This window comes from Callithrix jacchus, chromosome 8 (assembly GCF_049354715.1).
Source record: "Callithrix jacchus isolate 240 chromosome 8, calJac240_pri, whole genome shotgun sequence".
Classification (NCBI taxonomy): Eukaryota; Metazoa; Chordata; class Mammalia; order Primates; family Cebidae; genus Callithrix; species Callithrix jacchus.
The window spans coordinates 57,493,053-57,508,929 of NC_133509.1; the positions used below are offsets into that span (position 1 = coordinate 57,493,053).

The 15,877-nt window shown below is 48.7% G+C and overlaps 1 protein-coding gene and 1 long non-coding RNA gene across 4 annotated transcripts in view; one reads left to right on the forward strand and one right to left on the reverse strand.

The window, feature by feature from the left end:
• LOC128928791 (uncharacterized) overlaps positions 1-10,748 on the forward strand; it is a 38,542-nt gene extending 27,794 nt beyond the window's left edge. The window contains exon 3 of one of the 2 annotated variants that reach the window (XR_013521111.1): positions 10,633-10,748. This is a non-coding gene — a long non-coding RNA (uncharacterized LOC128928791). Of the gene's footprint in view, positions 1-1,980; positions 2,111-10,632 lie in introns of those variants that run through there. The other variant, XR_013521110.1, reaches the window with a different exon arrangement.
• The window catches only part of SLC7A8 (solute carrier family 7 member 8), a 58,398-nt gene continuing 44,864 nt past the window's right edge, over positions 2,344-15,877 (reverse strand). For both annotated transcript variants that reach the window (XM_078334544.1, XM_009005767.5), the window contains 6 exons: positions 15,728-15,851; positions 14,251-14,354; positions 8,368-8,464; positions 6,639-6,788; positions 5,030-5,207; positions 2,344-4,378 (listed from right to left, as the gene is read on the reverse strand). In XM_078334544.1, the coding sequence (XP_078190670.1) occupies positions 4,212-4,378; positions 5,030-5,207; positions 6,639-6,788; positions 8,368-8,464; positions 14,251-14,354; positions 15,728-15,851 (820 nt within the window). In that variant the 3' untranslated portion in view covers positions 2,344-4,211. The remainder of the gene's footprint in view (positions 4,379-5,029; positions 5,208-6,638; positions 6,789-8,367; positions 8,465-14,250; positions 14,355-15,727; positions 15,852-15,877) is intronic.

The following is a 15,877-nucleotide window of genomic DNA, read 5'->3' on the forward strand; positions in this document are numbered from 1 at the left end:
AGGGTAGGGGAGCTCTGGACAGGAAGAGGAGGTGGTGGAAAGGCAGTGCCAGTCAGCAGCTGGGGGATTCTTGCTTAGGATAGGAAAAGAAGCCCTCCCATGTCAGCAGGATCATTCTTCCTTTGCCACTGCAGTTACTACCTGTTTGGATGAACTAAATGATGCATGTTTGTTATCTCAGTGACTTTGTAACAGGCCTCCTTCCAGGGCCACCCCCTTGGTGAAGCAGGACTTTCTCAGTAGGAAGGTAGCAGAGCATGGCTGTGAAGGGTTGGAGAGAACTGGGCTCAAATGTGGCTTCTGTCACTGGCCAGCTCCGTGACTCTGGGCAAGTTACTTGATCTTTCTTGCGAAGTGGCAGCAGTAATACCTCCTTCACAGGGTAGTTTAATTAAATTGTGAATAAGATAATGTATGTCATGCAACTGGGCTCAGTAAGTGTGGACTCTCCTTCTCTTCCTCTGGCCTCTCATTGTGGTTTTATCTGTGTCTGCTAAGCAGATGCTACCTAGTGTCTGGTGGGATGCGTCAGTTTGATGAGCATTTTTGAGCACGTGGGTACTAAGCACTGCACAGGATCTGGGGATGTGTTGGTTTAGCCCTTCCCAGTAGGGCTCACAGCCCAGCAGGAAGGCCCACAGGCAGTGGTCCCAACGTGGCATGGGTGGTCGGTGGAGCCAGGAAGCGCACACATTTGTGTGTCGTGCAGACTCTTGGCTTCGTTCCCCTGGCAACTATTTGCTCTTTGAGGGTAGCGTCACATCTTTTGGACCTCTTCAACTATGGTGACCATATTTCCTGAATTAAAATGAAGGACAGGCAGATTGACACACCTGAATATCCTTATGGAGACAATGGAAGAAAATACTTGAAGTCTGTGCTGACTTAGAAAAATTAGAAAAAAATTTTGCTATTTCCACAGCATATAACAAAGTCTTTGACAGAATGGTCACAAAAAGGTTTGTTGTGTGACCACATTAATAAATAAATGCAGAAGCAGCTACAATTTCAGTGACTTCCAGAATGTTCCCAAATTCGATAAAGCATGTGAAATTCCTAGCATGAAAGTAACTGACAGGGTTAGGACAGGAAATGCCCGGGTTAAACATAAATGCTTGTTGCCGAGGAGGAGCCCCACATTTGCCCATTTGATCAGGTTGAAAAGATCAGCAGGTGTCACAGAAAGAGAGGGTGGTCTTGAGCGACAAGTGCCTCTATGGAGCGAGAAGGGGTGTGGACAGGACTCGCTCACAGGGAGCAACAGGGAGGAGCCTGGGACAGTCCAGGGAGAGGAAAGGTGTGTGTGCTGGGGAAGTGGGGCCCAAAGAGCAGATGTGAGGATGGGACAAGACTGGCCTTTGCCTTTTGGGATAACCTAAAGTTGGAAGAGTCAGGAACTGTTTGAGATTAGGTCCAACTCTCAATCTGTCTCAAAATGCTAAGTGAGTGAGGTGACTTGCCCAAGGACACACAGCAGTTTAGTGGGCGGCCTCCCAGCTGGGCGTCCCTGTTGAATGTCGAGCTTCCAGCCTGTCTGGAGCAGGAGTGTTGGCGCCAGGCCAGGACCAGGAGTGGTGGCATCTTGCCTGCCTGTGTCCTCACAGTGTTCCAGATGGTGAAGGGTGATGTTTCAACACTGCTGCCCTCCACCACCCCCTTCCCCCTGCCCTGCCCTATATCTGTCAGCAACGATGCTGTCCCAGGACACGCAGCCAGGAGGGCAGCCCATAAGGACAGGGACACAAAGCAAAGACTGGGGCTAATCCCATCAACTTCCTCTAGCAGTTAGCCCCAAACGCCAGTAAGTACTTGTACTTACCTTAATGACTTCCTCCTTTTTCCCTGTCCTAGCCCAATAGCCCTCCTAGGCTTCCTCCTAGAGCTAACTCTTCTTCTCAGATGGCTCTGCCCAGCTGACTGAACCCAGCCTTACTTCCCAGGCCCTCCCATCAAGCTCCTCGGACCTGACTGTCTCCACAGACTTGGCTCAGACTGTGCTGGTGTGAGAAGCCTTTGCTGACCAGGCTCTGGGAGAACATCCAGCTTCCTTCAGCTTTTCCCTGTCTGTAGAGCCAATCTCTTCTACTCAGCTCTTTGGAACATGGATTCTGTTTCATGGAAGGAAGTGTTGCCTGATTCCCGGAATTACAGCAAACAACTGAGATGTGTAAATCTGTTGTCTTTTGGCATTATTTTTGGTTTGGAATGTGAGTCCCTAGGATAGCTAGAAGCTATGGAGAGCTTTTAGGACTGTCATTCTGGAAGGAATCTGGCAAGATCTCCTAAGAGGAAATGCCTGGTGACTCTGTCTCAAAAGGCCACTTAATCATCACCACCACCAACTTCGTTTCCATTTTAAATTTTATTACATCAAAAGAAAAAAAACTCTCCACAGAACAAATCTCTAAAACCTACACCAAGCAAAAGAAATTATCATTAAGGTTCTAACTCCACCCCCCAAAAACAACCTTACATTAAAAAATCCAAAAGAAATAGAAATACCGGCTTCAAAAATATTTATCCAAAAAGGCATCAACTTTACAAAAAAATAATAATTGAAGGAGGGGAGGAAGTTGGAGGAATGAGAAGAGAGGGAACAAGATGGTCCCTGACCCTCCAGGGCCAGCCCCAGCCTCTTGGGCGCGTACTCTGAAGGGGTCACAACTCAGACCAAACTCGGCATCTCACCAACTATGGGGTGGGCAAGCTGGGCAGGGAAGCTGGGAGACACCACCCAGGCCAGGAAGGGCACCTGTGTATTCCAGTTTAAGCAGACAGCATTGGGGGTTGGGGAGAGAATCGCATTTTGTGATAAAAGGATCCTAAGTCCTTAGTGCAGCAGGAGTGGCTGGGGAGGCTGCAGGGCCCACAGCAAACTCCATGGCCTTCCTTGGGAGCTCAGGGAAAGATCAGAAGCCACCTGTCACAGAGGAGGGCCTTTTCTGAGGACCTCCAGAGTGGGCTTCCTGCTGTCACTGCCCTGTCATCCTGTCCCTGAGACCTGCAAAGAGGGAGGAGCTATTGGAGTTGGGGACTGATGGGAGAGGAACTGGCCTTTAGCCAACGCTCTCCCCAGGATATGGAATGGGTACCTCTGGGGATGGGCAAGCGCCCTTCCTCCCAAGGAAGGCATTTCATATCAGATCTGTCTTGAGGGTTAGAAATAGGGGAGTATTTTTAGGCCCAGTTCTTGGATGGAAGGTGACTTAAGGCTGATTTGGCTCCAATCTCAGGCCTGAAGGGCTTGGGGATCCTTCACACCCGGTCCCAAGCCAAGGCCCAGGGAGGAGAAGGGCATGGTGGGGACGGCAGTGCTGGCTGTGCGGGTGTTCGGGGCATAGCCATAGGGATAGCAGGGGACTGCTCCTGCCCTGGGTGGGCGGGGAGCTGGAGTTGCTGAGCGGCTTCATCATGAGATGCCTATTACACTAAAAATCAGAAGCCTTTCTGGCCTCTAGAAGCTTTGGCATCATGTTGGGGGCAGTATGCAGGAGGCAGGGGCAGGGGCAGGGGCAGGACTGGGTTTCTGCAATCTGAGCCTTTCTCAATATGTTCCTCAACCAGCCTAGCTTGGGTCTGGTGGGGCCGTTCTTCTCCTTGGTCCTTACCTCTGGGAGGTGGCGTCCTGAGGGGAAGCGAACTCTGGACAGGGAGCCCAGGCTGGGGTGGGTGCAGGTATGATGGGGAGGGGCAGGAAAGAGGGCAGAGGGAAACATCCCCTTGGATTTTGGGTCCCTGGTGAACAGATAGGGTCTTGGGTCTCTCCAGCAGACCCCTTGATGGGGACAGAATTGCTTGAGCCTGTCCCTCCCCAAAGCAGCCCCTGTGGCCGCCTCTCCTTTCTGAAGGGGGCCTCCCTGGGAGGGCAGGCAGTAATGAGCTCCGGTTCCTGAAGAGGCAGCTGAGGGCGCAGCCCGGAGGGAGGTCCTGCAGGCCATCCTTGGCATCTCCCCTCTCCTCCTGCAGGTGGGATCATGGGCAGCACTGGGTGGGGCCTGGGACATGGGCCCTGGGGCGAGAGGCTGGTTCTTTGGGTATGAATGTCAGTTTTTGTTTACAGTTTCTCACCACTCACACCCAGGTCCTACCACTGCCTGATGAAAGTAGAGAAAGGGGTGTGTGTGTACTTGTGTGTGTTGTGGGGACCCAGGCAAGGAGGTAGGATGGAAGCGGGAGAAAGGAGAGAGTAGCCAGCTGAGGGATGGTGGTCCTCAGGGCTGGGGCTGCCCCGCCATGTCCTTGTCCTTGTGGGGAGTGGGTTGGTATATGGGCTGCTGCTGCTCCTCCATGTCCTCATGAGTCTCCTCTGTCTCTGAGCCCCTCTCCACCTCGGGGTACACGACCACACACATCTTCTGGCTCACCAGGGTTAGCAGCTCTGTGGGAGGAGATCACACAGAAACCAGGCCAATGCTGAGCATCCCACCAACCCGGCCAAGCGGCCCTGGCCCTTCCCAGCTCTCCCGCCCCAGATTCTGCCTCCTCAGAGCAGTCAGTGCCTTGAGGGGAATCCTCGCCACCTGGTCTGCCTCTTGCATCTTCTATCAGCTGCTCTTTGCTCATGAAAGCCCCAGTCTTCCACCTTCCCTGTGCCCACTGACCCCCAAGTCCAGGGTCTCCGCTGGTCTCCACCCAGCCTGGAGCAGCTCTCACAGGATGGCTGACAGGTTGCCTATGTTATTTAAATATTTGTATTAATAGAGGTGGGGTCTTGTGATGTTGATCAGGCTGGTCTCAAGTCCTCTGTCTCAGCCTCTCAGAGTGTTGGGATTACAGGCGTGAGCCACTGTGCCCAGCCCAGGTTGCCAATTCTTGCAGGTCTAAGGTCTGTGTAGAAATGCCAGCTGTTCTCCCTAAGTGGTCTCTGGGAAAAGTCATCTGCTTCCCCTGCTCTGAACTTCTCCAGAGCTCTGTGGACTGAGAAGGCAAGCCTAGGCCTCCTGACCCTGGAGGCTCCCCTGCCCCATCACTGACCACTGTATTCCAGACCAGGAGGCCCTCAAGCCAGCCAGGGCCTCCAACAACTCACCAATGAAGTCACTGAAGCACTTGGGCTTGTGTTGCCAGTAAACACCGAGGAAATAGACAGGCACTCCTGTCAGCATGATGGCCAGGCCAATGCCACACACCACAGGCTCCGACCATAGGCTGAAGACCAGCAGGAAGGCCCAGAACAGCAAGTAGATGATGGGGAACAGCAGGTTGATCTGTGGAGCAGAGGCAGGAGGCATGTGAATGGTGTAGGCCCCGTGGCCCCCCGGACTAGGGACTGGGCATTCTCTCTCTTCTTCACCCACAGAGACACATCCTCAAGGGCAAAGGCTGGACTTCCTTCAGCTCTGTGGCTCCCATACCCATCCCTTATAGGGCAGGGTCTATATCAACAAATGTTGATGAACATGGGTAGTCAGACAGGAAGAGGATGGGGAGGGGCTAATGAGGAAAGGATCCTCCTTGCCCATGTCCTTGCTCCTGAGTGTGATTAGACAAGGTCTCATCATGCATGTCATGTGCCCAGGGCAGCCAGAGAAGCCCATAGAGATAGAGAAGCTTGCTGGTACAGGGTGTGTGTCTGCTGAGGTCCTAGGGTGGAGGGGAGGTGTAGCAATGCACAAGGTGCAGAGAGGAGATGATCCAAGTCACTCAGGCTCCCTGCTCCTCGCCCACTTCTATGCAGGGCCCTTATGTGGGCACAGCATGGCAAATGCCAGCCCCTTATGGGCCACATGTCGGGAGTTCCTGAGAGTCTCTTCTTCATGGCTCCAGGGGAAGTCCTGATTTGGCTGCCTTCTCTTCCTTGTCTTCCTCATTGAGAAGGGATGTACGTGATGGGGACATGGGGTTATTCTACCGCCTCTTCCCTCTAGCAGGTTTTCTAAGAGTGAGAGTAGAAAATGGCGGTGGAAATGCCAGTAAGGAACTGACAGATTTAGAGAGCCTTTAATTTTTCAGCTGGAAGAATCTAGAAGCATCTAGTCGCTGTTTCTACAATAGGATTGTTCAAATAGTTCCAGAGTACACTCTATTCTTCTAATTTGTAGAACTCACAATGCTTTAACATGTCTTGTTTCAAGCAATCCCATTAATTCCTATCATAGAGTTATATCTTGTAGCAATATTAGGTTCACTGAGCACCCTACTACGTGTAGGGCTGTGGGAGTTTAAAAAGAGAAGATCATGGAAGGTTGCAGTGGATTGGAAAACTTCAAGAAAGAGGAAGTACTTGAGGCCCATTTGGAAAACTGTTAAAATTTAGATGGGCAGTTGGGAAGAGGAAACTCATTCTGGGATGGAGACACAGCACAGAGCGAACCCAGCTCTCTGGAGGGACAGGGAGGAAGTGCTGGGGAGATAAGAGAGCCTTGAAAAATCAGCTGGAGTTTAAGGCTTAGACTGGTAGGAAACAAAGGAATGACATGATGAAAGTAACATCTGTTCTGACTTATTCCCCAGCTGCAGTCTGCTCTGGTCTTGTCGCCAGTGGAGAATGGAAATTGTGGTCCCATTCACACATGGCCCTTGCTTCCCAAAGGATCTGCTACCATCTGAGCAGCTAAGAACAGAGGTGATTTAAAAATCTGAGCTGCAGCTAGAACCACAGAGAAAGGGGAGGGGACCCCAAAGGGAGGTTCTCTCACCTTTATGGGACGGGGGATATCAGGCTTCTTCCAGCGAAGGACTATCTGTCCAGCAACCGTGACCCCATAGAAGAGGTAGTTGATGAAGCCAACATAATTGATGAGTGTGTACATGTCACTGGTGACCAGCATCAGCAGGGTGGAGATGCACTAGGGAAGTGGGAGGAGCTCATCAGTCATCAGAAAGATATTCAGAGACTGGTATTATAGATTAGGGGCTGTCCCCCAGCATCCAGGCAGACGATGCCATTGTATAATGGATGTTTCGAAATGGAGACTTTACAACCTCCCCTAGTAACTCAGGATGTTACAACATCTTTATTGCTAGGAAGTTCTTATTACAGGGGTGATAATCCAAATATTTAACCACTGGTATGGTACAGGCACTAACCAATCAGAATGGATACTGGCCATAAGCAGCCAGACTGGCCACACTGGTATTAGCTGGCTCGGTGTCAGTCCCCGTCTCATTTTTATAGCTCAAGCAAACTTTATTTTTTAAAGTCCCTTAGGGAAGATTGTTAACAGCAGATTAAGGCTTTATTCTTGCCCTCATCCTTTTCTCCTGGCTGAGTCATCTATTTTTCTTCCTTTTCTTTATTAATTTCAAAACTGGTTACATAGCACTTACTGTGTGCCAGGTCCCTATTTTTAGCATTCTGCAAAGATTAACTCACTTAACCCTTATAACATCCCTATGAGGTTTTCTTGACAGGGTTCCTTTTCCAACTTCAAAATCATCCCTGTGGCTCTCCTGGAACCATGCTTCTCCCTTCTGATAACTTGTGAAGGTCAACAACTGTGAGAGCTGAGAGTTAAAATAATAGAGATGGTTCTTGTGGCCTTTGCCTTCTACTGCACCAATAGCTCTAACCGGGAAAAAAAAAAAAGTGTGTCCCCTGCTGGGAGTACTGCCTTCTCCAGCCACCTTCCACAAGCAGCCAGGCAAGGTGACCTTCATCCTGCATCTGCGCATTCTGCAATTCCCCCAATGCTGCACAATGCTCTTGACTCCCAAGAGCTCTGTTATTTACATTTCTAACTGCTTTGCCAGTGGACCAAAGTCATTTTTAGTGTTTTATTCAGGATCCAGAAGGAAAATAAAAATAACTTAAAAGACTATGGGGACAAGTCTTTGTTCCTTCCTTTAGCTCTGTCTAAACGATTCTACTCTGGGGACATTTTACTCCCATCTCTTTCCTGTCCCAAGTGTCCTTTTCACAATTTTCAGTTTATCAGTCTTCCTCTATGACTTTTCTTATTTGGTGTACCCTTAACACTTAAGTTCATTTCGGTGATGCTTGCCAAGAGACTGGCAGGCTGCCCTGAAGCTTGATGGGGAGAGTGGGTGCGTGCAGGGACCAGCCGGGAGCAGAGGCCAGTGCTACAACCCTGCAGTAATAGGTGTGAGGAGAGTCAAGGGAGACATAGTTTTTTGAGGCTGTTGAATCCTGAGGTAGTCAGTTCAGGCTGACCCAAAAGGATGGGCGAATGGAAATAAGTCAGCCCGAGATCCTTTGGTATTTCAGGACTCAGGATCTTCCCTTGCTATATCTCTTGATATTAACAAAGCTGATGAGTATCATTTGCCAGATCATCTAGATCCAATTAGCCCTAGCAGCAGACTGGAAGGGTAACAGGGGTGTGTGTGAAAAGCTTGAACTCCCAGCTTAGACTAGGCACAAAGAGAGGGAGGTGTGTGGACAGTTACAGCAGGAAGGGCCCTTACTGTGAAAAGCAGGGCTGGGATTGGGGTGCAGCGCTTCACGTGGATCATGGCCAACACACTGGGAAGGTGGCCCTCTCGGGCTCCAGCGAAGAACAGCCTGGCAGGTAGAAAAGCAGATCAGCCTGGGATAACCCATGGACCACCAAGCCCGAGCTCCTTCATCCACTATCTTCTGACCACACAGGGGCATCCCCCCTCCAACCAGGTACCTGCCTTCACATGCATACTTTCCACCTCACCAGTCACAGAACCTGTGTGACAAATGCAGGTGCAGGCAAACCAGAGGCAGCCAGTGGAAAAGTGGATGAACCCCGGTTATGTGAGCCCCTGAATGTGGTATGGGTGGCTCAGGGTTACTGATGATTGTACTGTCACTTAGTAGGGTGCTCCCAATGCCCAGAAGGCTGCAGGAGCAGCCTCTGTCTGTTGCCTGAAGTCTTCATCTCTTTAAAAGCATTCCTCACATCCTCAAAGGATGCAGATTCCCCGATACACTCGGACTGAACTGCATATGGAAAGCTTTAAAAACACTCTTATCCTGCTCAAAGAGTAGTTGTCTCTGTGGGAGCAGGGTATTGTTGGCGGAAATGTTCTATATCTTGCTTTGGGTAGTGGTTACATGGCTGTCTACAATTGTGAAAATTCATCAAACTGAAGTCAGGTGCAGTGGCACACAATTATATTTCCAGCTATTTGGGAGGCTGAAGTAGGAGGATTGCTCAAAGCCAGGAACTCAAAGCCAGCCTGGGCAACACAGTGAGACTCTGGCTCTGGAAAACAACAGTAAAAAACAAAAACGAACAAACACAGATAAAAATATCCCTATAAAACTCATCAAAATGAACGTTTATGATCTGCTTTTTTGTTTTTGAGATGGAGTTTTGCTCCTGTTGCCCAGGCTGGAGTGCAATGGCGTGGTCTTGGCTCACTGCAACCTCCGCCTTCCGGGTTCAAGCGATTCTTCTGCCTCAGCCTCCCAAGTAGCTGGGATTACAGGCATGCGCCACAACACCCAGCTAATTTTCTATTTTTAGTAGAGACAGGGTTTCTCCATGTTGGTCATGCTGGTCTCGAACTCCCGACCTCAGGTAATCTGCCCGCCTTGGCCTCCCAAAGTGTTGGGATTACAGGCGTGAGCCACCGCACCCGGCCTATGATCTGCTTTTTTCAGAAAATAGAGGCAGGGTCTTCTCATGTTGTCCAGGCTGGTCTTAAACTTCTTGGCTCTAATGATCCTCCCACCTTGGGTTCCCAAACTGTTGGGATGACAGGCATAAGCTACCATACCCAGCCTGCATGTTTTATGGTATATAAATTGTACTTAAAGTTTATATCCTGTCTTGTGGGACTGAGTTAAAAAAATTTATATCCTGGCTGGGCATGGTATCTAATAGCTGTAATCCCAGCACTTTGGCAGGCTGAGGCGGGAGAATCATTTGAGCCTGGAAGTTCAAGCCTGGGCAAAATAGCAAGACCCTTGTCTCTACAAAAAATAAAAATAAAAAAAATTAGCCAAGCATGGTGGCGTGTGCCTGTTGTTCTAGTTACTCAGGAGGCTGAGGTGGCAGGATTATGTGAGCCTGGGATACTGAGGCGGCAGTGAGCTGTGACTGTGTCACTGCACTCCACCCTAGGGGACAGGGTGAAAACCTGTGTCAAAAAAGAAAAAGAAAAAAACATGGAAATGTCCTAAGTGCCTAAAAATAGGAGGTTGATTAAATAAATTTGGCATATGATGGAATGTTATGGGCTGGGCAAGGTGGCTCACGCCTGTAATCCCAGCACTATGGGAGGCTGAAGTGGCTAGATCACCTGAGATCAGGAGTTCAAGATCAGCCTAGCCAACATAGAGAAACGCCGTCTCTACTAAAAATACAAAAATTAGCCAGATGTGGTGGCAGATGCCTGTAATCCAGGTACTCGGGAGGCTGAGGTGGGAGAATCACCTGAACCTGGGAGGTGGTGGTTGCAGTGAGTTGAGATCATGCCACTGCACTCCAGCTTGGATGACAGAGTGAAACCCTGTCTCAAAGAAAAGGAACATTATGTAGTCACAATGTTTTTGAAAAAAACTGATTATATGAGAACATGCTTACAATATAGCATCAAATGAAAAAACAGGATAGAAAACTATAATGCATAAAAGATTTTATTTTTCCTTCAATTGTGAAGCTTAGTTTGGCAGGATATGAAATTCTGGGCTGAAAGTTCTGTTCTTTAAGGATGTTGAAAACTATAATGCAAATTAATTTTTTTTTTTTTTAGACACAGTTTTGCTCTGTCGCCCAGGCTGGAGCGCTGTGGGACAATGATGGCTCACTGCAGCCTTGACCTCCCAAACTCAAGTGATCCTCCTGTCTCAGCCTCCCAAGTAGCTGAAACTATGGGTGTGAACCATGACATCTAAATGCCAATTAATTTTAAGATTATTTATGGGTCTGTAAAATACATTAAAATGCTAACTGATTATCTCTGGGTGGTGAAATTATGATTAACTTTAATTTTCTTCCTTATACATTACAGAAAAATTTGAAAGAATTCTAAAATGCAGTCTGGGCAACATGGTGAAACCCCATCTCTACAAAAAAATACAAAAATTAGCCAGGTGTGGTACAGCATGCCTGTAGTTCCAGCTACTAGGGGGCTGAAGTGGGAGGATCACTTGAGCCTGGGAGGTTGGGGCTGCAGTAAACTGTATTTGTACCACTGCACTCCTGCCTGGGTGACAAAGTGAGATCCTGCCCAAAAAAAAAAAAAAAAAAAAAAAAAAAAAAGGAAAGGAAAAAAATGAATAAAATAGATGGAATGTTTATACTCAGAATAAGGATTTTTTTAACTTTAAAAAATTAAACTTTTTATTTTTCCAATTTTTAGAGATAGGGTCTTGCTCTGTTACCCAGGTTGGAGTAGTGTCGATTAAAGCTCACTGCAGCCTCCAATTCCTCTAGCCAAGTAATCCTCTAGCCTCAGCCTCCTGAGTAGCTGGCACTGTACAGATCACCATGCTCAGTTAACTTAAAAAAATGAAACGTTTTGGGCCGGGCGTGGTGGCTCATGCCTGTAATCCCAGCACTTTGGGAGGCCGAGGCGGGTGGATCACCAGGTCAAGAGATCAAGACCCTCTTGGTCAACATGGTGAAACCCCGTCTCTACTGAAAATACAAAAATTAGCTGGGCATGGTGGTGCGTGCCTGTAATCCAGCTACTCGGGAGGCTGAGGCAGGAGAATTGCCTGAACCCAGGAGGCAGAGGTTATGGTGAGCCTAGATCGCGTCATTGCACTCCAGCCTGGGTAACGAGAGCGAAACTCCATCTCAAAAAAAAAAAAAAAAAAGAAACTTTTCATTTTGAGATAATTATAGATTCACATTGAGTGAATCTTACAACCAAGTACAATTGTAAGAAATAACAAAGAGAGATCCTATGTGTCTTTTGCCCAGTTTCCTCCATCGGTAACATGCTGCAAAATTATATGATCACAACGAGGATATTGATGTTTAAATCAATTTTATTTTTCACTTATTTTTCTTTCTTAATTTTTTTTGTAGTGACAGGGTCTTGCCTTGTTGCCCAGGCTGGTCTCGAACTACTGGGCTCAAGCAGTCCTCCCACCTTGGCCTCCCAAAGTGCTGGGATTACAGGCATGAACCACCATGCCCAGCCCCAAAAGTTAGTTTTAAAAAGAAAAATTTTAAGAGAATAATTTGAATGTTCCAGCATAAAGAAAAAATATTAAAGGAGATGGGATATCTCAATTACTCTGATTTTATTTTTATACATTATATCAATGTATTGAAACATAACAAGTACCTTGAAAATATATACATCTATTATATACATATGAATATGAAACTTGAACATAAAAATCAGCCCTTCTTCCCTTTTACTATCCTAAGAGAAAAGGGAATATTAGAACCTGTTAACAGTCATTTACATATCAGTGCAAATTGGACCACTTTTTTCTTTTTCCTAGGGAAAGGCTCACCTAAGAGATGAAAGGAAGGGTATAGCTTATAAAAACAAAAAGGCACAGATTCAGCACACTGGGAGTTCAGAGGAGAATTTTTACTTACTTTGTAATTTGTGTATGGAGTAGACTGAAGCTAACTGCAGCAGCTCATCAGAAGTGTGAAGTTGACTGTATCCCCAAGTACCCATAAGCAGTAACCCTCATGAACTCCCTAGGCCAATGTCACTAGTTTCATGCAGCCATACGCATCCCCATCCCCTCTTCCATGCTATCGCCCCTCTTCATGCACCAGTGCTTTGTGGGGCTCATCGTGCACATAGCCAGGGTCCTGCATTCACGTCCCTCCTCGACATGCAGACTGGACCAACTGTAATCGTCCAGATCCAACAGCATTTGCAAGTGTCAGTCACAAGAGACAGTCCTTGCCCCGATAGCCGACAACAGAGGAGACGATGACATTAAGCATAACACACATCCACACGCTCTGACTCCTCAGGAAGGATCATCCTCTCCATACTTGAGAACACAAAGGAGTGACAGAGAGATGAAGAAGGGAAGAAGAAGGAAGGAAGAAGGAACTGGAAAGATGAGCAGAGGAGGCCTGGGTGGGTGAGGTCTCGCCTCTGAATTGGAGGTGGAGCACACCATGCGCCACCGTCTCCTGCATGCACACACATCTAGACCACATGCATGCAGACCGCTGCTTGGCCTGCCTGAGGGACAAACCCCACTCTAAAGTGACTGTAGCCAGTCACTCTCCTCCAATAGATCTCAGGGAGCCTCATGGGTCACTGTTCTTCCACTGCTTGGCCTCGGCGGGGGCCTCCATGTGGCCACTGCTCCTGTGTAACATGCACACGAGGTTGCTGTGGGTGAGTGTCACAGGGTCCCAGGGTGCAGGGGACACCCACACCACCTCTTTCCAGCCCTAGGTCCTAGAAACATTGCACTCCTTTGTTATTTCACAGGAACTCCTCCCTGATGTGATGGCTTTGGAAGCAGCTGAACTTAGGGATTCATCTTTGGAGCAGGACTGTGCCCTGAGGGCAGGGGGTGCTTTCTAGGAAGCTGGGTGAACCCCTGGAACCACACAAATGGAAGTCATTCAACATCTGTTAGTCTCAACAGCCCATTCTGAAGACAGCAAAAGAAAGGGCCGGGTCCTTGGATGTAAGGAGGCAGGAGCTGGGACTGTGGACCGGCTCATACTTCTTCTGAGAGAGTTCCAAAGTGATGGTCAAGGCTAAAAGGCTCTTTCGTTCGACAAATGTTTTCTTTCCACTTTCCCCCACTCTCTCGCTTCACATTTTCCACCTGAGTCTCATGGGTGGCCTCAAAAAGGCCTCTACAGCTGCCTCTCTGTTGAGCAGGAAGGAGCTCTGTATTCTCGGGGCAATCAGGGTGATCCCATCCCACCTGCAGCTAGTTCCAGAACATTCATGGGAGGCCAGACCCAGAGGCCCCAGGCACAAGCCTCCTTCTTGGTCCATTTCCAAATGGGGCTCCTTGCCAGCCAGCAGCAGCCTGTTTCCAGGCAAGTAGAAATGGGGGCTCTAGGATTGCAGCCAAGATACTGTCTTGCTGCTAACCACAGCCCCTGACTGGGGGGCTGCATCAGGCAGGCTGGCGGCCTCCTCCATCTTCTGCTCCTTTTGAAATGAGACAGGCCACTACATGTGAAGCACCTAGGACCCATATACCACACACATTGCAGGTGACCATGTGAGCAGCATATGCTCCTCAGCATCCACACTGACACACACACCCTCACAAGAGCAATCACCCCTCTGCAAGCCCACCATCCAGATGCCCACATAGACCCCTGCTGACAGAGACAAGCCCACCATACACAAACAGAGCGAAGTGCACAGCAGAGCGGCTCCTGGTCGGGGAAGGGCCCAGGCAGCACTCACCGAGAGGAGGTGAAGAGAGACCCATTAACTCCTCCAAATGTGGACAGGGCAACAGAAATGGGCATGATCCAGGCCATGACTCCTAGAAGCTTCTCTCCAAAAGTCTGGGAGAGAAAACCAGGAGGTAAGCAAAGAAGGAGAGGTTACCACTCCCTGACCCCTTAGCTCCCACTTCATTCTGGGAAATCATTTTTCCCATCTCCACCCTTGCCAATTCTCTCTGGCCAATTTTCTTGAGAGCCCCCATCCTGGGACAGCTACACAGGAAGGGTTAATGAATGTTTTAGGCTAATTAACTGAAGGAGGTAGTGTACAGTGGTAATAATAATAATGAACTAACGCTTACTATTCTTGTTTTATGGATGAGGAACTGAGTCACATAGGGATTAAGTAGCTTGCCTAAGGTCACCCAGCAAGTGGAGGACCAGCATTGGAAGCCGGTGGTGTGATCCAGGCCTCACATATATTATTTGATTTATCCAGCACAGGGAAGGGCACAGGCTTCTTCCTTGTCAGGCAGATCCAGGCTCAAATCCTTGCCCTCCAGCTAGGAGCTGTGAGACCTTGAGCAAAGTTTATGATTTTCGAGCCTCCATTTCCTAACTGCAAAATAGGGACTAATCTAGAATGACAGGGTGAGAATTTCTCGATTCATCAAAACAGATGAGCTGGGTGTAAAACAATAAGAATGAGCCCCTCCTTAGTCTGAGAAAGAAAAGGCTGTGAAGCTATAGACAAATATTCATGTATTCAAGGACTATGCAGTGCAGGGGACCGCCTTTTCTATATTCCCTGAGCCAGGTTTACAGCACATCACTGAGGAGGGATTGTTCAGAATAGAAGGCTGTTGGTCATAAGAACAGGCTGCCCCAGGAGATGGGAGAACCTCTTTCTTTATAGTCTTTTGAGATAAGGCCAGTGAAGAGACTGGCAGGGTGGGTGGTGGCCCATCCTGATGATCCGGGAGGGAGCAAGGTGCCTCCCAGGTCCTTCTCATGATGAGGATCCCAACCCCTTGCACCAGCACGGTCTCATTCCCCAAAGAGCACACCGACTTCTGCTTCTGGAGATGAAGGCAGAAAGAAATGGCATGTCTTGTGCAAGATTATGTCTTTCAGAGGAGGGGCCTGTCTGCTTCATACTACCCTCACATTTAGAGCTTAAAGTGCTCTAGATTAGGAGCTGGGAGACTTTTTCTGAAAAGGGCCAGAAAATGTCTTAGCTTCTCAGGCCATGTGGTCTCTGTGGCAATGACTTGGTTCCGCCACTGTAGCTGTTCTAGGTACAACCCAGCCACCAGTTTGCTCCTGGGCATTTAAAGATACCCCAGTCAATGACATATGTGGTTTCTGCCCTGATGACTTGGGGGTGATTTCCACTTCCACAGGGCTATGATCAGGGACAAGTGAGTGAGGCTGCAGCAGGCAAGTCTATGTCCGCATTCCTGGTATGAGAGACCGAGACTTCCATTTCTTACCACAGCGACGGCGTTGGATGCCAGCAGCTCCTGGGGGGACATTGCGGTGACATAAGCGACATTGGCAAAGACATACACAAATGTGACCAGTGGGATGGAGATGAAGATGGCTCTGGGAAGGTTCCTGTAGAGGGAGAGGAGGTGAGGGGA